This window comes from Gavialis gangeticus, unplaced genomic scaffold (genome assembly GCF_001723915.1).
Source record: "Gavialis gangeticus isolate Ggan-Ray unplaced genomic scaffold, GavGan_comp1, whole genome shotgun sequence".
Taxonomy (NCBI): Eukaryota; Metazoa; Chordata; order Crocodylia; family Gavialidae; genus Gavialis; species Gavialis gangeticus.
Window position 1 is genome coordinate 50,461,132 of NW_017728992.1, and position 26,840 is coordinate 50,487,971.

Consider the following 26,840-nt stretch of genomic DNA (forward strand, 5'->3'; position numbering starts at 1 on the left):
TTTTGGTCTACACTAAAATCAGAGTCGCAGTCAGCATTGTGTCAGATAGCTTAATTCCTCACAACTGAAGCTGTATATGGTAAGGTTTTGTAGTGAAGACAAACTCCAAGAGGGAGGGTCATTAGAGGGTACACATTGAAATCCATGTGCATAATCTGAGACTTTTGATAGAAACCCAATGTATCAGATGGGGTCGCTGCATTGCAAAGCTAGCCAAGAGCTGGTTAATCTATTCAAATAGATATTAAAGGAGCAGAATTCAACACCTGCATTAATTACAGTCCCCAAAACAGTTCCTCATTAATTAGGTAATTTTATTAAAAGCTTTGAAGGTGATGGGTGTCATGTAATTATTGAATAGCTTGCTTTCTCATGCTGATTTCCTGTAGCACTAGATTACCTCGTGTGACCCTAATAAACCACATATCATTCAGTACAATTCCTTTATTTTTCTGGTCCCAAAAGTACGATTTTGAAAGGCCACAAAGTTGCCAGCATCATATTTGGAGAGCTTGCTTAATCCTGGGAGACTTTTGTAGTTGTGATTTCTGCCAGACAGTGCTCATGTGTGTACTGCCTTTCCTCTGCTGCAGTCATTTTTTTATAATGATCTGGAAGCAGAAGCAGAGGTATTTGGGAGCAGCATCAGATTACTTCTAGGTGAGACTGAGCCCAGGAGTGGAAAGCTAACAAGAGAGGAGGAGTAAGGGAGATTAAAAAAAAAGACAGGCACAATTCTAGAAGAAATCAATTATTAGAACAGCTCTTTTTTCAGCAGAGTGATCCAGTTTCTGCGATGCTTTGCTAGTCACACGTAAGTGAAGTTTGTTACAAAGCACAAGACAAGAAAAATAAATCCATTCATAAAATACAGAAAGTAGGCAAAATGACCTGAATTTCCATTAACCAACAGAATTCTTTTGAGGACCTACTCACTCTTCTAGGCTAGGGACAGAAATCAATTTAAGTGATGAGAAACTGGTTTAAACCTGTAACAGAACAGATGTTCAGTGCACATAAACCAGTTTGATAATGGCTGAAACTAGTTTGTGATAAACCTGGTTAAATGTAGTATCAGGCTTAGCTGATTTGGCTCAAACTGGTTTATGCAATGTCTGTCCCAGCCCCCTTCCTGGTTTAACTTAAACCAGAGTCCCCCAGCATCCCAGATGTTTTGCAGCCATGGACTGGGCTGGCTGCTCCAGAGCAGGGCTGGCCCTGCCTCTCTGCGTGGCTTTCCCTTGCCCCACCCCCAACCACCACTCCCTGCTCAAGCAGAGATTCCATCCTCCCATCTCCCACAGCATGAAGGGACTGTAGCCAGCATGTGGTATTGTAGCTAATCCTGACAGGTGTCTGTGTAAGGCAGACAGGACAAAGGCAAGCAGGACAGTGTCCGCTTATGGCTTTTTGGAGCTAATCAACAGGTCAACTGGTAATGTCTCTCTGTTTCTTCCCTGGAAAAAGTTGTTTAAAAAGAGCTTGATCTAATGAAAGAGGCATTTGTTTTCTTGATGAGGTATTAAATGTTGTGTTATCAATTCCCTGCTGGCTCCCTCCCTGGTCAGGAGCAATGGGGCAGTGGGGAGAACCCTCCCTAATCAGAGGCCCTGCTGGGGCCTAGCCACACCCCCCTACTCAACTCAGCACTGTAGAAGGGAAGGGAAGGCTGCTCTAGCACCCCCTGGCTCCTAGCCTGAGCCACTGCAGGCATGTGCCTGCATTTGCTCAGTCCAGAGGGAATGTCTGTGCAAACCGGTTCAGCCTAGGCAGGTTACACTAACCTGCAAAGATTGAATCAATTCAGGCTCAGGCCTTTGAATGTCTATCCCTAGCCCTAGGGTGCAACAGAGTTAGCTTTGTATCTACCAGGAATGTTAAGCAAGACAGAAAGCCTGCACTAGGCACCACTGCATGCTATGTGTCAGGTGACCTATGTATAAAACTAATATTGTAGAAAAAAATTCTCTTCCAGTATTTAGGAAGCAGTAAAATCAGAAAGTGCCACTCCAAACAGCTTGTCAAAGCAACTGCCAGTGTATCAGTAACAGAGAGGGTAAAAAATGTTTCCAAATTCTGCTTCACACAGAGCAGTGTTTGACCCTAGAGTCTGGCCTTGGTGAAAATTGTAGGTTCAGAGATGAATACAGCTGAAACCTAAGTCTTACCCATACATGCATACCAACCTATAGCTTCTTTACTATTCATTCCATCCAGGAAGAGCACAAACCAACTGCAGATGCTTCCTCAGCTTGACAAAGGGTATTTGTACCCGAAGACTTGCAAAGCAGAATTTTTCCAACAGTTTGAGTTGGTCTAATAAAAGATATCAGACTTGCCAAAAGAACCTTGTCTGTCTAAGTTTTATCCATTACATTCAAACAAGAGGAGAGCTCTTAAGCTGTTGTTGATCATTTACACTAACACAGGATCTAGCTCAGTGATTCTCAACCAGGGTGTCAGGGCACCCTGGCATGCCATGATATCTACTGAAAGCTGCCTAAGGTGTGAGGAGATAGCAGATAAGAGAAGGCCCTGGCTGTTCCTCTACCCCCACTGCCTGGTCCATCTGCAAGAAGGCAAGCACTGTAAGAAATAAGTTAGTTTTTGAATGGAGTGCCACTCAATTCACAAAAGTTATAGAGGGGCCCCTTGAGTCAAATGAGGGGTGTCTTGAAGCTAAAATTGAGTGCCACTGATCTAACTCAACATTTGCCCCTGAAAACAGTCCCCTGAAATAATGTCATCAGAAGTAGCAACTGGCTGGACTTGAACCTCTAATCCTGGGCACCCCCAAGCTCTGAGGAAGCCCAGGTCTAGTTCCAAATGTTGAGATTCAGACCCTTCACAAACAAATATGTCAACAGAAAAATGCCAGTCTTTCCAAGAGCACTTTTACAGCAGAGCTGAATATTTCTGGAAAATTTCTATCAGCATTTCAAGCAGTGATAATACAGCAAAGCTGAACTGGGAGAGCAAAACTATGTGAAATCAGCAGAAGAGTTGCTAGCTTTAATTATGGAAGAGATAACAGATTGATGGGGGTGGGTGGAGGAAAACCTGAGGAACAAGCTGTACTGTTCACAATGAAATGTTGCAGGGAAGTGAAAGGCTGAAGGGCATCATCATGTATTTTATAGTCAGAAAGGTAAATGTTTTTGCTCTGTGCATGTGAAAGACATAACATTTTTTTTTCTCCCAGTCTAACCAAGTCACGTCAGATTGAGGCAAACAAGAAAGAACAAGTCTTCGTGAGAGACACTTAATGACTCATTCTGGGAATACTGTGCCTCTGAAACAAACACAAAAAAATGGCAGCTCCCTTACAGCACCCCTGAAGTGGTCAAGAAAGTCCTTGACATTCAAAGGGCTGGTACAGAGAAAGCAGGAGGGTATCTTCTTTCACAGAGCATCGGAAAGCTTGCAGACATCCTTACTTATCAAACAGTAAAAAAGCCAACTTTATGTTCTCTGGTTTCCTTTAGCAGCACTCATTCTGCATGCTACTTTTGGAATCCAGACTCACTGGCACCATGGTTCTAGCAAAAAAGCTATCCATCCTGCACCTTTCCCAAAAGCATTGCTAGCCAGAAGTCCCATCTGTAATACAGAAATTATCACCTTGGATTGTGAAGTCAGAGACTGATGTGCCAGGAAGACTGGGTTAGTAGTAGAAAACGGGTAGTTCCCCCATGAAAACATTTTCATTGGTCAATTCAAGTGTCAAAAAGCTCCTAAACATTTCCTCAGAAATTCTGCTGTGGTTTTTCTTCTGCCTTACATAATTTGGTGGATCATGGAGAATGTAGTTTGGCTGGGATGCCCTTAGAGAAGAATAAAGTAGTTTGGTTGGGATGCCCTTCGAGAAGAATAAAGGTTATGATCAGGGATCCGGGATTTTCCATTTCCCATGGGAAAACAGAAACCCCCCCCACAGATTTCCCCTTTTAACCAAGAAAAACATGGCTTTTTCATTTTAATGGAGAAACACATGGATTTTGCTCTTTTGCAAAGAGCTCTCTTCAGGCTGGCAGAGTTCTAGCCTGAAAGGGCCTGGGGGAGCGGGAGAAGGGTGGTCAGGGAGGGGGCACCACGTGTATGTGTGCGCTTATACATGCACGTGGCCGCCAGGGAGCCTAGACAGCAGCTCCTGCAGGTAAGGCTGTGGGTGGAAGGTGAAGGGCACTAGCAGGGGTGGGGGGGCTGTGGCTTGGAAGTGAGGGACCTCAACCTGCATCCTGGTGAGCTCAGGGGGCAGGGGGAGCTCTGATTGTCCATGATAAAAAACCCAAAATCAAATTCCAAACTGTATAGGCACTTAGAATTTGTTTTATTGTAGTGATTGGGGCACTGGCAAACTTCCAAACTGCTTTCAAATTGTAAATATAGCAATAAAGTATTGTGTTCAATTGATACCTCTATATATAGTGGTGTTTCACTTTAATTGTGGATTTGGGGTGTTTTAATCAGAGAATTTGCAATTTTTAAACCAGGCTCCCTGGTTATGATGCACCTAAATTATAACTCACTTCCATTTAGCTTTCCAACAAAAAGTTAATGTATTCCATGAAAAGCAGAAATTTTTCCTGAATAATTTAATGTTATTAAAAACACAGTTTTCCGCTAAAAACAGTTTCAGACAGACACCTTGGTTTGAAAGGACTCAGCTACATGACTGAAGCAGGGAATGGTCCACCTCAAAGAGCAAAACCACACTGTTATTTGTTGCCATGCCGTTTTGTAACAGCATTCCCCAACTGAGCTGCAAGCTGTGCCTTTTTCGGCAACATACCAGTTCTCCTAGTTGTGCAAACAACTGAGTTACCCAACTAAAACGTAGGAGTGATTCCATTACCCCCTGTAGGCATGTAGGCCCCCATTCCAGGAACAAGATCTTTACCCTATTTCTATTATGGAGTTTTAACCGCAAAGAGGTTATAGACTTGCTTCTACACTATTGTCAGGTAACTTAAAGCTGGTCACAAGCTGCACAGTGGTCTTCCGCTGGGTGAAACTGTATTCTGCCCTTGCTCACTACGGACCTTTCACTTAACACACTGCAGAAGACAGAGGCTGCTTCTGCTAGAGCCAGGTTAGTTAATACATCCAAGTTCCTGGCTGCCAATTAGCTCAGACCTGAGCAGCTGTTTCCTCACTTCAGCATTACACAATGAACTAAACAGAGAAGTGAGAGACTATTTTGCAGAAAGAGGGAGGAAACCAATCCAGGGGGTGATCAGCGATGGAGGGGTGGAGATGCAAACTGTCCCACAGAAAGGAGAAGTCTGAACCCCCATGGTTTCCACAGGAGCAGGAAAGTGCTCTTTCACCCCATTGCAACAACTTTGCAAACCGCGGCAAATAACAAAAGTAACAAGAATAAAGAAAATTAACCATTATCAGGCTGCCTGACTCTGCTTTAACTGTCTAAATGACTGGGGGAACAGGAGTTGTAGGAAGGATGATCTGATGGTGACACCAGTAAGTTTCCAGGAAGATCCACATGCTTAATGCAGTGATTGATAAACTAAGCACAATGCACCACATGGTTGCATATAGCACTGGGTGCACTACACTTAATACAGTTCCTGTTGCTACAATCCAAATGGAGTCCCTTTATTATTGCATAGTGCCCTGTGCATGAAACTTTGGAAATGTCTTTGCTCATTTTGCCACTTAATTTATACATGAGATCAGAAACAAGGTTTCAGGGGCTCCTTCTAAAACCCAGTTCCAGAGTGCTTGTTTCTTTCTGAATACTTGCCCTTCCTCTTTTTCTTACTCTATATTTGTCTTTCCTTTTTGTGCCTTTGAGTCACTGGTCTTCATTTCCAGCAGGCTTCCTCTATATTTCCAACCCTACTTTTCTCTCATGTTGTTTCCATGCTTCTGATTCTCCAATCTCGCGTGAAATTTAATCTCGCTCCTCATGTAGAAGGACTGTTGTAAAAGCAGCCTTCAAACTAGAAGAGAATGCATCACTACCTTCTAACTCAGTCTCAGGAAAGACCAGCTTTACTCCAGCATCCCAGTGGCAAAGAACTGAAACAAGCCTTATAGCCTTTTCCATTCAATGAAGTTAAGTGCAAAGCCAGGACTATGATTTTCAGAAACATAAAGAAATAAATAAAACCTAATGACAGATCTGATTCCAGCTCATGTCTAAGTGGTACTTAGGTGTCTCACAGAGGTGACAAATGTACTGTGTACCACAGCAGTTCCTTTTTCATCCAGAGTCATTTTTGATACAGTTTGGGCAGATGTGCAGCACTTTGCTGCTATCCATTGTCTGTACCCACACTTCTTTGAAATGCTTAAAAGGCACAGGCAGTGCCGCACATGTTTTTGTTTATCTGTGCCATCAGTGTCAAAGTGTAACCCTATTCCAACATGCTTGAGTCCCTGAAAACCTAGAATGCATCTCCTTAGCCTTCAGTAAGGAAGAAGGTGGCAGCATCAAGTTTGTTATTGGCTTCTCAGAGATAGAATAGGATCCAGCTTAAACAATTAGACACCTTAGTACTGCCTAGACACCTCACGGGGGAACAGCATATGGTCCTTAGACTTCTAAATACATATTTAAGCACCAATTTAATCCACCAAGCATCTACCACTGAAACTGGCCATGGTTTCTAAAGTGTACTGAACAGAGTTTGTTGTTCACTATCCTTGCAGTTAAACCAACTTCAGCACTGTCTGAGCTGCCACTATTGCAAACACCCTTCATCAGAAATAGATTGAAGTCAGGCAGAAGGCAGAGTAGATTTGCACCTTATAAACTAATGGAATAAGATTATACAGAGAGGGTACAAGTTTCCATGAGCTGAAGTCAAATGAATTCAGGACTGGAAAAATCCTATGGGCTAGCAAAGAAAAATGGGGAGGAAGCAGAACCAGTCAATCACATCTTAAACTGTAATCCAGCCACACATTAAATCAAGTAATTGAGTCATAAGACAAAGAATAAGCCACAAAGTTATTCCACAAAAGATGTGTAATAACTCTGGGTGCCTATACAGGTGCAGAGAGACTGCTCCAACACGCTGTAATTACAGTGAGTCTGCTGGAACATAGTAATTACCGCACTCCAGCAGACGCCAGCGTCATGTGTACCAGCATCCCCATGTTGAAAAGTGCTCCCACCGCCATTTTTCAGTGCTGGGACACTGACACACATGACACTTCGGGCACTTTAATTAGAGTGGATCTGAGAACCACTCTAATTAAAGTGCTCCCCTCCCCCCCAGCTCCCGGAGCATGTGTATAAATGCCCTTTGTGGCTGGTTACTACCATGCCATTAATTGAACATGTGGCCAAGTGAGCTCTCGTGGCAGGGAGCTACTGCACCATCAGCTACTTGCCAGTGCCTGAAACATGATCCCAGGCTCCCCCTGCACCTGCAATATGTCACGATGGAATCTGATACTTGGTCCCACAGTCACACCGCCTGTCATGCATATGTGGCATGGCAGGAAGCACAATTGTGGGGATTGTGCATCAGATCCTATCATACCTTTACCTGCAGTCTGGCAGGAGTCTAAGGAGTCTAAAAATAAGCTGCAAAGCACTATAGAAGAAGCCACTACCACCGACAATTTATACACCCTGCTAAGTGCAGTCCTCTTACAATCCTTGTCTTAGGTGAGTCCCACTTGCCATCCACTTTGGGACATTTCCCCTTCAACCTGCCATTTTGAGTCTCCCCTCCCAGCTGCAGGGCCATATCGATGTGCTTGGGATCAGCTTGATGATGGTGAAACTAGCACAGGACATAGAGCAGCCTGAACTATTTTTTACAGGTTGTAGGGCTCAGGGGGAATGCTCTGAAGAGCAAAGAAGGGTGCCCTGCTTTACATGTGGATGCTCAAGGTGTTATGTCTTGTGCTGAGTCAAAGTTGATAGCAGTTGTACTGAGACATCAGATTGTGGATTTGTATCTAATAGTTTAGATAAGGATGGTCCTGCGTCAGTCAGGGGGTTGGACTAGATGATCTCTGGAGGTTCCTTCCATCCCTACTTCTATGGACTCCATGACTTCATAAGAGCTGTAACTCTTCTATCGTTAGTTTTTATGAGATCAGCTTCTCTGTATCAGAAGTAAAACTAACTTATTATTGCCTCCTACCTTTTGACAGATCCCTTGCAAGATTTTGCTTTAAGCATCGACCGTTGTTCAGAAATATCATCCCATACTTTAAACATCAGAGCTGGGATGCTCCTGAGTAAGTACAATGCTGTTTCTGAAGATTACGAATTAGATACTTTATCACAGGCATGCTGCTGTTACAAAGTACTATGATCAACAGTAAGGCAGGGAAGGAGTTGTACCCCTGGTAAAACAGGAGAGGGTTTTGTCCTTGAGAGAAAGTCTTGCCCAGTGATCAGAGCACTGACTAGGCTTTGAGAGACCTGGATCCTAGTCCATCTTTGCATCTGACCCTGGACAAGTGACTTTGCCTCTCTGTGCCTTTGTTCCCTGCCCCCTTTCTCTACCTGTAAAGTTTTGATGGCAGGGTTTATCTTAGAGCATAGACAAATTACAGTGAGGTAAAAGACAGAAATGTTTTTCCCCTTTCGGTGAAAGAGGGCTAAATTACCATGATTTGGCTTTCAGCTACTACGGCATAAGAGCACACACACAGGCAATTACTATGAAGCAACTGACACAACACTGTACTCACCATAATCTGTCTACTTATAAACTTTGGGTATTTATAGGTAGACAGATGTGTTTATTATTATTTATTGGGTATTTATAGGTATTTTCTCTGCTGAGTTAACTCGAGTGACCCTTCTAAAGTTCCCATAGATCTGGTAAATCTGGCTACAGGACAACATTGCACCTGAGCAACAATGTCTGTGTTGGCATTGCACTCATCCCTGTGGGCCAAAATGTCTTGGGACATATCTCATAGGCTTTTTGAAAATTGAGCCACCCTATGAACACTTTCCCAGTGAATTGTGGAAGAAAGTCTTTGCCTTTGCTTGGCACAGGTGATGGAATAGAAAGAAGGCATTAGAGAACCAGAGATGTATTTGGTACCCATATTGGTCTGAGATAAAAATAAATGCAAAACTCTAGAATTCTTGGTTCAGAGATGATGCCTTTTATTGGTCTAATAACAGGTATCATCTCTGAACTAAGAGTTCTAGAGTTTTGCATTTCTTTAGAGAAGCAGAAGTACTTCAGTGGTAGCAGCTGTTATGGAGACCACAACATCAGGTGCTCAATTAGTTTAACCTGAGCTTAATCCTCTGCACTCTCCCTGGTCTGGCAACTCAGTATCACCACTATTGTACATGCAAGTTAAGAGGTTCTGTATGTGGACAGGACTCAGGTTAGGGTTAAAAGTCATTAACAACTTGAGTTGACTTAACTTGGAAAATAAACTTGAACCATCAATTCAATAAGTCTTGTAATGCAGATTCTCAAGTCTTTAAGATACAAAGAGTAGAGATTAGGCTCCAACTGCTGCCCATGGCCTGGTCTTGGATATGAATTTGTACGCTACTCAGGTTGTAGCCATAAAATCTTGCTGGTCTAATAAAAGATATCATCTCTACTACAAGTCCTGATTGCTACTCATTCTTAGCACTCAGAAACATTTTTCCAGATGCAAATAGGTTGGGACAAGAACTAGTTATTTGCATTAGCCTTTCACCCCTGGAGGCCTGCATGCAGATGCTTGTAAAGGGGTCATAAGTAAGATAAGTTTGGAGCTATCATTAAGATGCATATGTCTTTCCACAACCCCACACAGCAGGATCCAGAGTGATTCCAGCAGTCTGTCTCTTGTTATCTATCACAATTCCTAAATACACCACATCTGCATCGCAAGTGTCTATGGATTTAGGAATTGTCAGGTGGGACCTAAAACATCAGAGTAAACAGAAACCTTTTTCTTTCAAGAAAACAAGCAACAAGCACAGTCACCAGGGCTCAGTTTCCTTACAATTCACTCACTGAGTTTTTCTTCTTTTTTGTACAGGACACAATATCAAGGCACTGTACCTGAAAGCTAATCTTATCATAAATGGCAGGAGTGTCTTATCCTACTCGGATTCACTTTGTGAGCCAGATCATCCAAAGTTTCTTTTCTGCGGAAAGAAGAAAGGAGGTAATTTATGCAGTAGGTTAAAATGTTGAATGTTTGGTAAACATCCTCAGCAAGATGTACCTGCTGTGCTACTGAATGTACCAATACATCCTAGCACTCTGTTCACTTCAGCCTAATGTTTAGGGATGGCAGGTGCACAGTAGGACAGAGTCATTTTAATTTTAAAAGTCTTATTTTTACATAACATGTTGGCTTACTTTTATTCTAATCCCATGGAAGGGGGTGAGTGTTATACACCTCAGAGTCCAAGTATATAATGTCAATGAATGAGACATGCTATCTTAGGGAAGCAGAACCAGGAAGGGCTTCCCATGCCACCAAAGCCAGTCCCTGGAATTCACAGGCAACTTCAACAAGCCTGCTTGCATGGCCGGCAACTACTGTAGGGAGGGGACTGATTTAATAAAATAAAATACAGTACAATACAATAAAATGAGGGAACAGAGCCCTATGGAGTTCAGGGAATGCTGCTTTGGTAAGTTAGCTTTGAATAACTTCCCTTCCCCCTCACCTGCCTCTCTATCAGCACAAGGATAATTCATCTCCTGTGGGCTTGATGACCATGCACAGCCTGCCAGTGAGGTGGCCTTTGGGGAATTGCTAAGACATTTCACGCTGCATAGAGATATCACAAAGAATAATAGGCAAATGCTGCATGAGCAACCAATTATGTAAATTCAGTAAGTCAGATAGACAGAAAAAATTAAATTCAGAGGCTTCCTCAATAGTGTATTGAATTAAAGAAAAAATAAGACACCCACAGACCTACTGGAAGACTGTCTTATTCTGATGAAGTACTTAATAACACCCTTTAGAAAATGCATTAAGGAGCACTAGAGTCAGTCCTGAGCCCAGTGCAAGCTGCTGTTTACACATTAAGCCACAAAACCAAATCCTTCTGGGGTTTGACGGTCCTTAATCTTCTCCTGGCAGGGAGATTGTTTTCACTAATTGAAGTGTATTATGATATAAAAGCATAGTTGATTGTTTAAATAATACCATATATCTTCATTTAGAAACTGCCGTCAATTAATGAGCCAATTTTTGCCACGTGCTTTTTAATAGAAGCTACCTTGTTTAATAAGCACCTTTCTCAGGTAGCTTTGGCTTTACCATGCAAGTCACCACAGGAAGGAGTTGCGTTTTGAAGGCTGCCTATATACTTGTTTGGGGGTGCGGAGGGGGCATTTTAATTAGAGCGGTTCCCAGAAAGCTGCTCTAATTAAAATGCCTCATCATCATGTTTATTAAGCCCCTGCGCATGTCAAAATGGCTGCAGGACTCTTTACCTAAACTTCATTCAATGAGGTTTAGATAAAGCACCTCTAGAGCCATTTTTAAATGCATGAAGACTTATACACGTGACGGTTAGGCCACGCTGGAGCATTCTAATTAAAACGCAGAGTAGACTCGATTAATCAAGTCTGCTATGATGTGTTCTAATTAGAACCCAGACCAGCACATATATAGGCAGCCTTAGATGTCATGGCCTCAGAACGAAGGCATGGTCTTTCTATATGGCTGATGTAGATGTTTAACTATGTTGAGAAGGAGTTTGGTCCTAGGCACACATTGTACTAAAGTATAATTTTAACAATTCAGCAAGGCCATATTTAGACCATGTCTGCATGGCCGTTAAACGTGATTGCAATCCCGTGAGCTGTCAAACATGAGGTAAAGCAACACTGAAAATGTCCAGCATGTTCTCCCTTGGACTGAAACTTGTGAGCCCTGTCTTCAGTGCATGCCAAGCAACATTAAAAAAATCCAATTTCTCCTCACTTTAAACATAGTTCCAATCAGGATTTGGTCAGACACTGCTGAGGCCAAAACTTGTAAAACCTGGCTCCACTTTTCTTCCCAAAGAAGTGCTGACTTTCCCATGGTTTATTTTTATTATAGAGTCTGTTGATTTTTTTGAAAGCGCCAGAGATACCCTGTACTGATAGAGAGGAATCTGCAGTGGAAAGGGGTTTAGGCGGAGTCAAAAGTCACAAATAGTTAACATTTTTCGTCCCTTAATTTTACTTAAGGACCTCAGCCCACACTTGGAATTACCTTAGCATACTATTCTAACTTGTATTTCCTCAATAATTTACTTAAGCAATTCAAACAATGGCCACATGTGCCCAACCACAACTCCCTGGGGCCCTTGTTTTAATACAATGACAAATAAAGTATATTGTCTGTTTCTTGGGGATCAAAGCCTACTAGAACTTTTGCTGAGGAGGCAGCAAATAGGGGAACATTTTTAGTGCACAGAATCATTGCTAAATTCTTTGTGGTCTTTAGTTCAAAGGTGATCTTCCCCTTTTCAGGGAGGAACTCTTCTAATTATTCTCCATATCCCTCCCAAGAGAAGAGTTGCAAAAGAATTAAGGTTGCTCAAGTGTATTTCCCATCACTGCCAGCACAAATCAGAGAAAAACCACCTATTAAGGCAACATTAAAATCTGTATCAACCACAGTTCACAAGCTTTAACCAATCTTAATGCCCAAGGACATAACTTCTGCAATTCCCCGACTTACTGTCAACATATGAGGACACTCAACAAACTTCCGATTCTTTGCAATCACATTCGAGCAATAAGGCTTATCCCAGACCTCAGTTGTATTAACTTTTTCCCTCCAGGGGTTCCTGTTGTGGTTAGTGTATGTAATGCGTTATCTGCAGAGAGAGATTTGGGGGGAGCCGGGGCATGTGGAAAGAAGATGAGTGTGCAGTAAATTGTTTTAGGTGCAGTTGGACATGAGCCTCTGAGAAAGCAGCTCCAGTACAGAACTGGGTTCTGGACTGATCTGCCTTGGGACCTCATTTAGTCTCACTTCCTTTATCATTCCCAGTGGAGACAATGATACTCATTCATCTATGATACCTATAGCTGAGCACTATTCAGGTCAGTCCTGCATCAACAGTTAATGGGAACTTTGCCACTGAGTTGAATGGATGCAGGATCTAACCCTAGAGATACTAACCACTACTGCATTAATACATGGATGAAGAAAAAAATTAAAATTCCAGAAAGGTTTAAAGCCTAGAAAAGGAAGAGGTGGGTGCAAATGTACTGTGGCTTTTATATAGTACAAAGAGTGTGAAAATGTTTAAAGATTTTCAGCATAAGAAAGATTTGAGAAAAGAGGAGTGAGAATTTCACTATAGGTGTTTTGTCAGAAATGAGAAGCAGCTTCACAATAAATGATAACCAGTAACTCAGAATATTTACTGGGAAATTGTAGCTTGTGCACAAAAACCCTCCACTTTCTAATAACCTGTTGAGTAGCAAAAGTATGGGTAAATTACTTTTGTTAAGAAATAATGGTGAAGCTCCCCCTCTCTTCCCCCCACTTCCAACCCCCCCAGTGTCACAGGATCTTACAAACATTTTCTGTGCTGCTCTGTGGAAAGCATCTTTAATCATGTTAGCCCTTAAAAATCTGAATATAGACAGCCAAAACCTTGGGTCGCTAAGATGTGTTATGACTTAACTAGTGTCCTGTACAAAGGCAGGCACTTTTTTACTGAATGTTTTTACTGAAAGATCATTCTGATTTATAGATCGATCCTATAATATTAATCTTTCTGACCATCTAAACCATATGAGCTCAGGCAGAAGATTTCTAAAAAGAAGCATTTCATATTCAATGAGCAAGGCTAGATGTTATAATTATTGCCACTGATTTATTTAATTTGCTCCTTTTTAATAGGCACATGCGAGGACTGATGAACTGTAGGAAAAATACTGTACTCAAGCAGCTTTTCAAAAGTGACATATTTTTTGCATTTGATTCAGTTTTAGGAATGTTCTCTTCTGTTGCAAACTCAGTAGTGCAATGCCCATATGGAAGGAATAACAGTTGTTTGGGTGCCTGCGTTAGTCAAAGTCACAGCCATCAAAGCAAATGGCCCTTGGCAGAGAAGAGTACTGACAAACCACTCAGCAGACTTGCTTATTCATGCTATCTCCCTGGAGCCACTACTGGCTGAAAGTTAAAGCTACTCTCATTTCCCACAACAAGAGCCCAGTTTCTCCTGGTAGAGAAGACAACAGTCCATCTGTGACACAGGGCTCTCAAAAGGAGTTTACTGGCACCATTCTTATTTGTCAACCATTCCAGTATTTCTGGTAGAGAGAGGTGGCTTTGCCATAATAGTCTGAAGTCAGGTAGGAGGTAGGCCAGAGTGATATCTTAGAAGCTAACTTTTGCAAAGAAGAGACCATCTCCTTTATCAAAAGCTAGTAGGTTGTTGCCCATGAAAGCCTATGCTACTCTGAACAACTTAGTCTCTAAGATACCACCTTGCTCTGCCCTCTGCAATCCTTTTGGTTGGAAAGCCACTCCACTGGGGCAAAATATTAAGGCTGTGGTAGGAAGCTGGGGAAAGCTGGGGGAGCCTATCTCCCAGACTTCTGCTCCACAGAGAGATTCTCTCCATCTCTACCTCAAGAAAGAATAGCCAAGACAACTGGGGACTTCTAATGGGAAAGCCTCCACAGTTCATCTGTGTGCTGTGGAAACACCTTTTTCTTGAGGCAGTGGTAGCCAGGCCAGTCTATTGAGTTAAGATACTGGGTTGCATTGATCAGACCTTGATGCAGTGGTTAAAGTTTGTCATAGAGCACTGGAAAAAAATTAAATTCTGCCTTCACTAGAGAGAGACTAGGCTCTCCACTAAGAAGTTGAAAGCACACGTGCTGTTTAATGCCACCTCCTTAATTTTCAAATAGGAATTCTGCAAAGCTAGGACACAAGCATTTCACCTTCAGTATCTTGGCAGGTTTGAAATATTGCAGGTTCAGCCCTAGCAAACCATGTAGCCTGGGAAAGGTCTCCATTTCCACCAGTCCTAGAAGGACTCTGAGGAAAGAGGTTTATTTCCTAGGCTGTTCACAGCCCAGTCTTGCTCCGTGTTTGTCCACTGGAGCTTGTGGGACTTTTGGAGCCTGACTCTGTGTTGCCTCACTTCATGCTCAAACAAGGCTTATCACAAAGGAATCAGTACAAAAGGGAAATTTTCTATGTGCATAAATTTCCATACATTGCAATATGATTTGACTAGGACAGTTTCCATGACCCATATTCACTACTACTACTGCAAACCATTGGTGACACATAGGGGGTGCACATGTACCTCTGAGATTGGCCATGCACCTCCTGGAAATGCCAGCTGCAAAACCAGAAATGCAAGCGGAAGTACACTTCCAGTTTTGCCACTGGTGATTTCAGGCTCGGCCATCGACTGCTGGGGTATCCCCCCTTCCTCCCAGTTGGCGATTAGCCGCTAGGGGGCCCGCCCCCCAGTCGGTGATCTGGTGCACCCCCCAGACTTGGGAGGCACCAGTCACTCATTCTGCAAACACTTAGGCTAGGGACAGGAATTACACACAAATCGGTATAAGTGATCAGAATCTGGTTCAAGTGTGTAACACAACAGAAGTTCAGTGCACATAAACTGGTTTCAAAATGGCTGAAACTGGTTTAAGATACACATGAATGGAAGCAGTATTAGACTTAATTGATTTAGGTTAAATCCGTTTATTGAACTTCTGTCCCAGATCTTAAGCACCTACCCTGCTTTATTCAAATAAAGTCCTTAGGAAGTCACCAGGGTTCAAATAATGGGGGAGCTTAGGGGGGCTGAGACCCCCCACATAAGAGACAAGATCCCCACTGTGAAATGTGAAAATCATAACCTGAGGAGTCTCTGATTTTATTAGGGCATCATGATGGGAAGCCCAATCTTTTTGCAGCCCCCCCCCACCGAGTCAAAGTGTAATTTGAACCCTGGAACTCACTACTTATGTGAGTAAGTTCCACAGGAACACGGATGCCTGCAGTCTGCACCTGCAACTCCTGTTTGGGCTCTAGTAAAATGTGCACTGAGAGGTGGGCTGTGCTCCTATTTTTAAACATTTGAGACATTACTCCATGAAGCTGAAATGTGTCAGACTCTAAGTCTCCTGCTTCAGCCACAGAAGCAAACAGCCATGGCAACAGCTCTCTCTAAAAAGGCACAGCTGAGGGTCAAGGACATGGGACAGTCCTGTAGTGCTGTGAATTAGTTCCTGGAGCAGTAATCAGAACAGCCCGAGTTCTAATCTAAAGGCTGCTGCTAGCTTTTCTGTGGAACCTCAGGCAAGTTGCGCACAGTTTCTCTGACTCAATCTCCTCCTTAATAAAATTTGGGCTAGGGTTTGGCGCTCTTGCAAATGCCAATGCTTGTTCCACACATTCAACACTTTGGCTAAATGCAGACATTTAAAAAGCCTGAGCCTGAACTGATTCAATCTTTGCAAGTCAATCTAACCTGCATAGATTGAACCAGCAAGCACATGAATAGACATTCACTTTTAATTCCAAAAATGCAGCCACATGCCTTCAGTGACTCAGGCTAGTGCTAGAGCGAGCCCTCCCTTTCCTTTGGCAGTGGCCAGAAGGCTGGAGGGAAGCTGAGCTGGAAGCGGGGTAGAGGGGTGTGACAAGGTCCCAGCAGGCTGAGTGTAATTGGGGAGAAGTTTAAACCCCCACCCTGACCTGCGCAGTCCCCAGCCAGGATGTGCCTGGAGGGGGAGGAGGGAAGCTACCTTTACCAGGCTTTTTCAACGGAAGAGGGGAGTGTGGCCAGACTCTGCCCCACAGCTGGCACTGAAGGATTGCGCAGTGACAGCAGTGGCATGGCCAGACCCCAGCCCGGGCCTGAGGCAAAGTGGGGAGGAGGGAGGCAGGAATCACAGAAAAGCAGGGCTAACAGGAACCTCCAGAGGTTCTTCAGTGTCTAGTCCAGCCCCTGCCTAAGGCCTGGCCAGACCCTCCCATACAAGATTTGCTGGCAGCACCCACAACCAAGAATACCCGCTAAGGGGGCTCTATACTGCTGGGGAAAAAAACCACCAAGGGCTTCCTGTGACCGGTTCTCCCCCCTGCGCCACAGCAGGACCCAGCACTGTGCCCCTCCAAACCCCACCCCCATGCCCTGCATCAGGAGAGGAAAAGGAGGGGGAGAGCCCTGCCCACCACAGTGGCTCTGTGACAGCCCAGCCCAACCTGGGCACAGGGAACTGGAAGCAAACCAGGCACACAGCTCCCATGGCCCCAGCCTGATCCACAGCCAGCTGGGAAGGGCCCAGCCCCTGTGGCCTGGCCCCACCATCTGCTTGCCTTGCCCACAGCTGGAGCTGGGGCTGCAGGGCTGAGCCAGACCATCCTGCAGGCACTGCAGAAGGCAAACACGGAGGGGCTGGGCCAGGGGCAGAGGGGGAAAACTGGCTGCAGGAAGCCCTTGGTGGTTTTTCCCCCCCAGCAATACAGAGCCCCCCAGCAGGTATTCTTGGTTGTAGGCACTTCCATATGGGATGCTGGGGGACTGTGAGTTAACTTAAACCAGGAAGGAATCTGGGTCAGAAGTTCCATAAACTGGTTTGACCTAAATCAGTTAAGTCTGAAACTACATTCAACCAGGTTTATGTTAAACCAGTTTCAGCCATTTTGAAAGTGGTTTATATGCATTGAATTTCTGTTCTGTTACAGATTTAAACTGGTTTCTGATCACTTAAATCAGTTTATGTGTAACTTCTGTCCCTAGCCATAAAGTTTAGGGTTCATTTAAGAGATGCCAGGCTAAGACAACTTTTAGTGAACTGCAGACAATTGCTAGAGGAGAAGGGCTGGGCAGAATGGAGTCTGAAAAAACCATATAACAAGATAAAAATACCACTTTCTCCCTCAGCATCAAAGAAGAAACAATATAATAGCTCATATGAGACAGGAGACTGAAATTTGTCCTGGATCCCAAAGGGCAGCAGAGGAGTGTAGGAAGCTTCCAACCTACATTTAAAATGTCTGAGGACTTTTAAGTGCTGGCTGAAGGCTTTGACCCAATAAGCTACAGAAAAAAGAGAAAGGGAGCTTGGATGGTACTGTACGACCACAAGCTCAGAAATAATCTTTTTTTCACCCAGTAAGTGGTGAGAATGGAGGAAGTGTATCTAGTGGCTACAAAGCCAGAACCTGGCAAGTGAGACTTAGGGATTCCAATCTTCACATTTACACCAACTTTCCATACCTTTGACAAGTTACGTAACCTCTGTGTGCCAGTTTACTCCAAAAAGTCAAAGACGTTTTAAATTAATTTAATATTCAATAAGCACTTGGAAATCAGACGTGTCAGGACAGAAAACTTTACACTTATTAACTGCCAGAGCACTCAGATGAGACTGTCTCCTCAACACTTCCATAAAGGCGTACCTTACACAGGACATCCCCAGGGGCTTAGCATGGGCACTGGAACAAATTCCCTCTCACTAATATGGCAGTGGATATCCTTTCACTTACCTCAGAGGGTTGTTATGGGCCTCTTTATGAAGCGCTTCACAATTTCATAGCCCTGAAGACTTCCAAATGTCATTACAAAATAGTCTCTACTGTCAAATGTTATTTTCCTTGTGGGTTGCACAATAAGGATCCATTTTGTTTTTCAGAACAACTCTACTATGAAGGACCCATCAGTCTGGGAAACTTTGAAGTCCCCCAAGTAAGTTATCTTACAACATGAGAGCTGCTTCACACTCTAAAATATAAGGATCACCTAACAGAGTCACCATAGTCCTACCAGCTGCAGCTGGATTTTGTCAGTAATCACAGATTTTCTCTTCTAATACCAAGCACTAGAACCATTCAGCAGTGTTTGTCATTTCCCCATCCAATGCATGGCATTGCATTTTGAATTGGTAACAAATGAAGCAGCTGTCCCTAGAAATCTGAGAAAGGTTGCCTCTGGAAGTACCCATTAACAGCACTGGTTCCATGGGTTTTTGTTTTTGGGGGTTTTTTAATATTAGTAGAACTCACAAGGAGCCACTGCATTCATCAAGGGAATAAGGTACTACTCAATAGGTGCATCTACACATGCAATTAAGCTGGAGCAATAAACTCTGGCATAGTTTGCACCAGAGAAAACTGCTTGCAGGCACAGTATTTGCATGTGCGTCCAGGACCACAGCAATTCAAGCCAGGGCAGAGGAGCCCCAGGCTGGTGGGGGACCTAAGTGGTCAGCCCTGGGCTCCAGGTGGCAGCGCTGGGCAGCAGAGGGGCTGGCTGGGGCATGAGGGTGCTTACAGTGCAGGGCTAACTGGCAAGCAGCCCCCACACTTTAGCATTCTCGTGCCCCAGCCAGCCCCTGTCACTGTCTACATGTGCGGTACAGCACACACACACAATAACTCTGCCAGACAGCACTATCTTATGGTGGAGTTAATTAATTCACTGCACCCTAATACAGGCGCATATGTAGATGGTAAGTCTTTACTGCAGAGCTAATAAGTCAACTCCTCCGTGGGCATGTCTACATGTTCATTACCATACAGTAATTACAGCACATTAAGTTTAGTACCTGTAATGATAGGGACTAACTTAATGTGCCATAATCGGTGCTACTGCACATTAGTGCAGATTAACTTTTTTGTGACACTACTGTGCATTACATTAAATTTACTGTGCATTAACACAGGCTTTGCCTGCTGCGCTGTGCAGTAGAATTAGTCTTCCGGGGCGCCTGTACGTCACGGGGTTTAATCCTCATTAAATTAAATAGGCTTATAAAATGTAACCTTGTTTATTTTGGAGCATTGCATCAGTGTTTGCATGCACTAGGTTTTCAAAAGAATTAAGCTTTGGAGTGTTGCATCCGTGTTTGCATGTACTAGGTTTTCAAATGAATTAAACCCGGTCCTTGGCCAGCGTCACAGGAGAGCAGGATGGTCCCACACTGCTCCCCAGCCCAAGACCCCCTACCCCATACCCTGCCACATAGCTGTGGGAGCAGGGAGCCAGAACACAGCACAAGAAAAAATAAAGCGGGAGCAATTTGAAAGCAGCAGCAATTCGAAGGGGTGAGCTACAAAATAGTCCCTGCACCATCTGTGGACAAAGAGGCTCATTACAAGTTTTGAGTTTTCACACAAAAACCCATGGAAGCAATGCTTTTGTTCTCAGTGAGCCAAACTAAACTACATCCAAGGAGTTTTAATTTAATGCACCAGAAAGACTTTTAAAGCATCTGGAAAACCCATTCACGCAAACAGTCATTTCAGTGCTAGAAAAGGCAAAAAACTTGGCATGTACAAACGCCCCTACATTTTAAATGTCTTGTATAGATTAGATGCACCCAGTAAAGTGCTCGTGTAGATGCACCCAATGAGTGTAAGGCCTACAGAAACTGGCCATGTTGATTATAGAGCTTCATCTAACATCAGCATCCTCAGGAGAGTCTGCTCAGGGGAATCTAGTTCAAATAAGGTTATGTCCTAAACAGCCATATTTGCAACTAAGTCTCTTCCTTCTTCCAAAAAGCAGAAAGCCCTGGCTGAAGCAAAGGGACCACTGCTCCAAAGCCTCTATACATCTGGTGGCTTTCCAGCCCCATATTTTGTTCCTCTCCACACTGCTGAAAAAAAACAAGGAGTCTTGTATTGCCTAAAATCCATAAGAGAATTCTGTGTTAAATCCTCCTCCAAATCTCATGTGATCCTTTTTATAAGTCACTTTCCCAATTCTCCTCTGAACATTTTAAGTGAGAGAGAGGTTCTGGCCTACAAAACCAAGGATTCCTCAAACCACAAATCTATTCAATTGGACTTTGCCTGGTTTGTTTGTGCAGGGTGAGGAGAGCAATTATGTAAAATTCTCCCCCTAAAAGAACTCTTATTTTTAACCACACATTTTGAGATGAAAATACATCCAGTTCCGAGTGCCTGTGGCATGTGTTTTTATGAAATTTCTTACAGCTCAATATGCTAACTCTGTAAGGATTCATCTGAAGTGATAACAGTTTAATAACTGAACAGTAAGATTAGAGTGACATGGAGCCAGTCCAAGATGCACTTCTCTTAGTCTAATTAAACAGCATCTGCAAAGTAAAGATGGCTTTCAAACCACAAGCCAAGGGGCAATTGTGTCAGAAAGGGTAAAAGGAGCTACACTGACTTGATGGGCATTTCTAAAGATGAGAATATTTTGTTTCCCTCTGGAAGCAATCACCATCATGTTTTAATTCAGAATTTGCTGCTCTGTTGTCTATAAGGAACAGGACCTTTGGCAAGCAGCACGGAACAAACCTTTTACTGGTACTGAAACATATTTAGGACTGGGAGAGATTTTTGGAGGGATGAAGTAGGAAAATATTTTTTTTAATTAAAAAAGGGATTTTCTCCTACAGAGAGAGAATGCTATTCACCACATGCATGCTAATCTAGCGCTCTGCTTTTGTCTCACCCAGGGAGATTATGTTGTTTCACTGAAGCTGGTCAATGAAGATCGTTTCACTGTTCTTTGCGCTGATTTTACCATAAAAAATCATCAAGACTATCCCTTCCCATAAAACAAAGAGACATCCAGAAATCCTTTCATGTAAGCTGTAGGCTACCAAACTTATTTGAGGTGCATAGCTAAGAAAGCCAGTTATATGCTAAAGTGCCATTGAAAGAAATTATTCCACTTGGAGATTCAGGTGCTATTCTTGTTTATAAGCTATTGTTTTTAAGGGAGTCTCCAGAACTACAGGAGCAATTTATCTTAAGATGCATACTGTAGTCCATTTGTGTTTACAGACGTGCTCCGGGAAGCGGGGGGGAGGGGGTGTTTTAATCAACACAACTCCGAGAGCCGTGCTAATTAAAAATATGCAGAGCATCATATGTATCATAGTGTCCCCACACTGAAAAATGGTGGCAGGGTGCTTTGAACTAAAGCTCGTCAAACAAGCTCTAAAGCACCCCACCGCCAGCTTTCAGTGGGGACACTGATGCACATGATACTGGAGTCTGCTCTGATACGCTAGAATTACACTCCCTGCATGTGTGTAGGAGCCCATTTGTTTTGCTTCAGCCACATATAGCTGCTTTTAAATAGCAAGCATTTTAAGCCAATAAAGAATTGTAGTACAACAACTGCAGAAATTATTAAATCAATCATTACCCAGTGATCTATAAGCATACTATCTTCATGCAGGAAGTCAGAACTTGAGGCCTGACTACTTGCCCTATATTTGTGTGCTAATGGAGGCTAGAAGCTCCTTAATGTAGAGAAGTTCCTGAATACTGATTTGCCTGTTATAGTTAGGGATGCTGTAACTGGAACTAGGAAAGTCATCCCAACCACAAGAGCCTTCCTCACTTGAACTTGATACAACATATGTCTGTCATTTTATGCTCAGTTGATACAATAGAGCTAGAGTGCTCCAGATTTCAGTTTTGCACAGTCTAACACGATCTGGGATTTGGAAAGGCTTTAGTTTAACTAAATGAAAGAGGCAGGCCAACATTATACCAGATGCAGGAACTTAAAGTCACTGCTTATGGGGGAAGTGCTCAGTAATACCAGTTTCACTACAGTAAACTGATATGGTTGCTTGAAAAGGTTGGAAACAACTAGTAAACAATGGCATCATTCAGTCACTGGTATGGATGTGGAAGCTTTCATGTTACTCTAACACAGACCATCAGTGGCGATGCATAGAGGGTGAACAGGAGTGCACATGCACCCTCTGAGAGCACCGGTGCACCCCCGACCAGCTGTGCTTGCCACTTAGGCAATGGGCAAAGGGGGCACGTGGGAGCACCAGTGCCCCCCCTGCGAGCACCAGCCAGGGAGCGGCACTCCGGGAAGCGGCCGGAGCCACTTCCGGAAGCAGCCACAGACACTTTGGTGGTGCAACTGTCTTTGGGGAACCCCGCCTGGTCAGCAAGACCAGCCACGGGGGGACCTCCCATGTCGCTCACTGGTCATTGGGGAGGCACGTGCCCCTCCTGACTAAGGTGGCACCAGTCGCCCATGCAGACGATCAAACTCAATACTTACTGGCACAGGACAAACTGGGTGATGTCACAACCATTTTTTTAAAGTTGTTTTTATAGTACTATGTCAAAGTTATAGAAGCATCCACCCTTAAAATAGATGAGAGAAGGCTTTCAGTATGCATTCAGTATTACACAAATACATTAATCAGATGGAATCAATGCAATATAAAAGTTGCAAAAAGCTGTAGACTTCACCTAACTAATGATAAAGAAAATCAAATCAGTTTTTCTTTGGGAAGTCTCTAAAAAAGTAGGGAACAGGCTTATATACACCAATAGTTTCTTCAGACAGAGGGGTTGCAGCATTTATCCAAGCAATATTATAAAAACAACACTATATAATCTATAGCCCTGCCTTTTTTGTATAAGCTTTTTTATAACCATAGAAGAGAGACCCAGATGGATAAACAGAAGTATGAAGTCTAGTTTTTGAGTATTCAAAGTCTGTTCTCTGGAGTCATCACACTCTATTCTGTGGGACTTTGGGATTGGATTTGTTTCTGTTTAAGTTCCTTATAGCAATACGTGAATTACTCCACTCATATGCTACAATGTCCAGTTGCTTCTCATTAAAGTCACATTAAAAAGAGTCCTATGTGTTCTGGTTTCTGATCAAGTATTTAGCCTACAATGTCCTCCAAAAGAAAAAGAGAGAGGGGTAAGAATTTATATTTTTTTTAAAAGGCAACTTGAGGTTTAACTATTCTCTCCTCCATCTTTGGCTTTATTACCAGGGAGAGACATATCACTAGGAATGAGCCATCCTTAACAGTTTAAGAAAACACCATTCCTACATTTGATGGCCAAGTCTTTCTAATGTGAACTACATGCAATTGCTGTCAAAAGAATGCATTTCTGAACAAAACAAGCATACCCTCATGTGAAGGTGAAATGCAGTATTTGCCAAACATCTAATATAGCACTATTTTATATATACTTTCTCATTTGTTTGGAAATGGTTAAACTGGGACCATGTCTACACTGCCTCCTGGAGTGCTAGTAAGCACAGCCATGAAAATATGCCTGCCTACTTGTTCGTGCCTTGTGCACACCTCACAGCCAAACATACACACATACACACACACACACCCATAGCAGCTATGTTGTGTGTGTGTGTGTGTGTGTGTGTGTGTGTGTGTGTAACACCCATACACACTTCGGTTGTGCATAGCAAAGTGTGTGCTTTTAGTTGGGGCATGTATGTGTGTGTGCGCATGTGCACACAAGATGTTGTTTTGACCATGTGCTTTGCACACGGAAAGCTGGGGCCTTGTATCTGGGCAAAATATGTAAAATCCTCTGGCCTGATTGACCAGGGGAAGCAAAAACTTTTCAGGCAGTTTGGTTAAGAGAAAGACTGGAGTGTGGCACTCCCTGCCTGGACAAGGCCAGGGTGATGTCATGGAGAAGGATACAAGGTGAGCTTGGCTGGTTTGCAGAGCGGGGAAACTGCTAGGGGCTGCTGAAGAGTGAAGTCTCCTCCAAGGGAGAAGGAATTTACAGATAGCGAAAGGGGAGGAGAGAGAGAGAGGGAGAACTGTCCCAGTGTCTGGGAACTCCGCTCTCCTCTTTTTGTTCCCCATTTTCTGAGGTTTTAAGGGATTAATACTGGGGAGAAGAGTATTGGTTCTTTGGGATGGCTGGCTAGAAATTAGACCTGGCTTTTCCCCTTTGTTTCTTTTGATTGTCCGTTGCTCCAGTCAAGCTGTGAGGCTGAGCCAGATGTAGCCAATAATCAACCTGGCTCTCTTTTGAGTTCATTCTGCAGTTTTTGTTTCATTCAGCAGGCCATATAATCCAGCCCAGAAGTTTTGGGGTACATGCATGCTGGCTGAAGCTAGTCACACACACACAGCCTCTCCATGGGAGCAAAGATCGGCACTCTACCACTTCTCCAGGAGCAATGGAGAACCTTGCAATGCAGAAGGACCCATGCTTTCAAGCAGCTCCCTGCACACAGTGAACACAAGGAGCAGCTCATGGGATTCTCCAGTGTGGGCCCCCCTCTCCAGCCCATCGCTGAAGGACAGGTATAGGAGTGCAAGCCCCAGGAACTCCCTGTTAGGGATCCCAAGTCCCAGACTGCCTGGGTACAAGTGAAGCCTCTCCAAGAGGGTGCCACCTATGGACTTCGGAGTTAATAGTGTTTTAAAATTATATTTAGTGTTTTCTTTGGGGTGGGGTTGTTTGTTTTTTTTTATTGTCTAATAAATTTGGAGGTTTTGTGTTTACACTGCTTGCGAGGAGGGAGGTTTGTTTATATGGGACACCTCCGCAAATTTCATAGTTTCATAGTTTCTAGGGTTGAAAGGGACCTGAGCAGATCATCGAGTCCGACCCCTTGCCATGGCAGCAAAGAGTACTGGGGTCAAACAACCCCAGCAATTTAGTGTTCCCAGGTTTCTGGGTGGGGACTCAAGCCACTGGTATAATTTATGGGGTACCTCAAAATGTGAACCCAGCCCTTCTTGCTGCTGACCAGAGCCCAGCAGAAAGGTTACACACACACACACACACATTCTGGCACATTCCCAGTGCTACTCTAATGCTGCATTACATTTTTTTTTTTTAGCATTCAGTGTGCATAGAGTGAGAGTGAACGGCTGAGGCATCTTTTCAGAGCAACACATCCTAGTACAGTTGGAAGTAGTTTAGACAACCCTCAAGGACTTGATCCGCACTGTGAAGTTTTACCATGGCCAAACACAGTTGTAAACAATCATGTTTATGTGAATAAGCAAGTAGCACAAGAAGGACAAACCATATTCAATATCATTTCAGCTAACTGCACTTAAACCCTTATCCAAGAAAGGCTTAACCACAGCTAGCTGGAATTCATCAGATCAGAGGTTAAACTTAATTAGTTTGTCTGAGTCTATGTATGCTTGCTAAGCTGCACTCAGCATCATGTTGTTGACTCTGTTCATGGTGTCGGTGTTCAGCTATAGTAAACTTCAGTGTCTTTCTTCAAGGCAGGGCCACCCCATCCATGCCTGCAAAACCTGTGGCTGGAGGGAGCACCACAGCCAAGAGTCCCTGTGTGGCTGGCCGCTTACCACCCCCATCCCACAACCGATGCCTCCTCTGGCTTTGTCAGCTAACTCAGCTCACATCAATGCACAGGCAAACTGGGCACATGCCCAGGGGCCCCTTCCAATTCGAGGCCTCAGGATGCTCATTAGCAGGGAGGTGAAAGCGGCAGCTTTAAACTCAGTGCCCATTTTCGGCACCACGTTTAAAACTGCGGCTTTTGCATTTGCTTCCCTGGCAGCTAGAAGTGGGGCCCCACCTCCACCAGTGGGGCTGAGGGAGGGGGGTCAGCATGGCGGTCTTGCCTGAAGAGCTGCACCACACCTGCAGGTCCGGTGGCACCATGCCTGCGGGGAGGGGGCCAAACCCTGCCTTGCCTGGAAGGCGGTAGGAGCCAAGCCAGCTGAGCCAGGAGTACTGCGCTACACAGTGGGGCTAGGACTGGGGGAGGGTCAGGCACTTGGGGCAGGGCATGGGACTGACAAGGGGATGGGTACAGCGCAGTGCCCGCCAGAGCCAGGGCTGGTGCAGGAATGGGGCCAGGGCTGGGGCGAGTCAGGGCCGGGCATGGGGCTGGAGTGAGCGTGGTGCCCGCCAAAGCCAAAGCCAGTGCACGGCCAGAGTTAGGGCTGGCACAGCACCCACCAGGGATTATGCTGGGACCAGGGTTGGCACAACACCCACTGGGGACAGAGTTGGCGCAACGCCTGCTGGGAACAGGTCCCAGGCCTGAGTGGGCGCATCAAGGCCAGGAACAGGGCAGAGCTCTGGGGCCGGTGCAGCGCTGGGCAATGCTGCTCCTCTCCATGACCTATTCCCCTCCCTCCCCCCCCCCAAAT

The 26,840-nt window shown here is 44.1% G+C and overlaps 1 protein-coding gene across 1 annotated transcript in view; it reads left to right on the forward strand.

Moving 5' to 3' along the window:
- Positions 1–21,589, forward strand: part of LY86 (lymphocyte antigen 86) — a 35,368-nt gene extending 13,779 nt beyond the window's left edge. Inside the window, exons 2-5 of the mRNA XM_019522196.1 lie at positions 8,137–8,223; positions 9,991–10,119; positions 18,597–18,649; positions 21,393–21,589. Coding sequence (XP_019377741.1) covers positions 8,137–8,223; positions 9,991–10,119; positions 18,597–18,649; positions 21,393–21,494 — 371 coding nt within the window. The 3' untranslated portion in view covers positions 21,495–21,589. The remainder of the gene's footprint in view (positions 1–8,136; positions 8,224–9,990; positions 10,120–18,596; positions 18,650–21,392) is intronic.
- Positions 21,590–26,840: the final 5,251 nt, after the last annotated feature.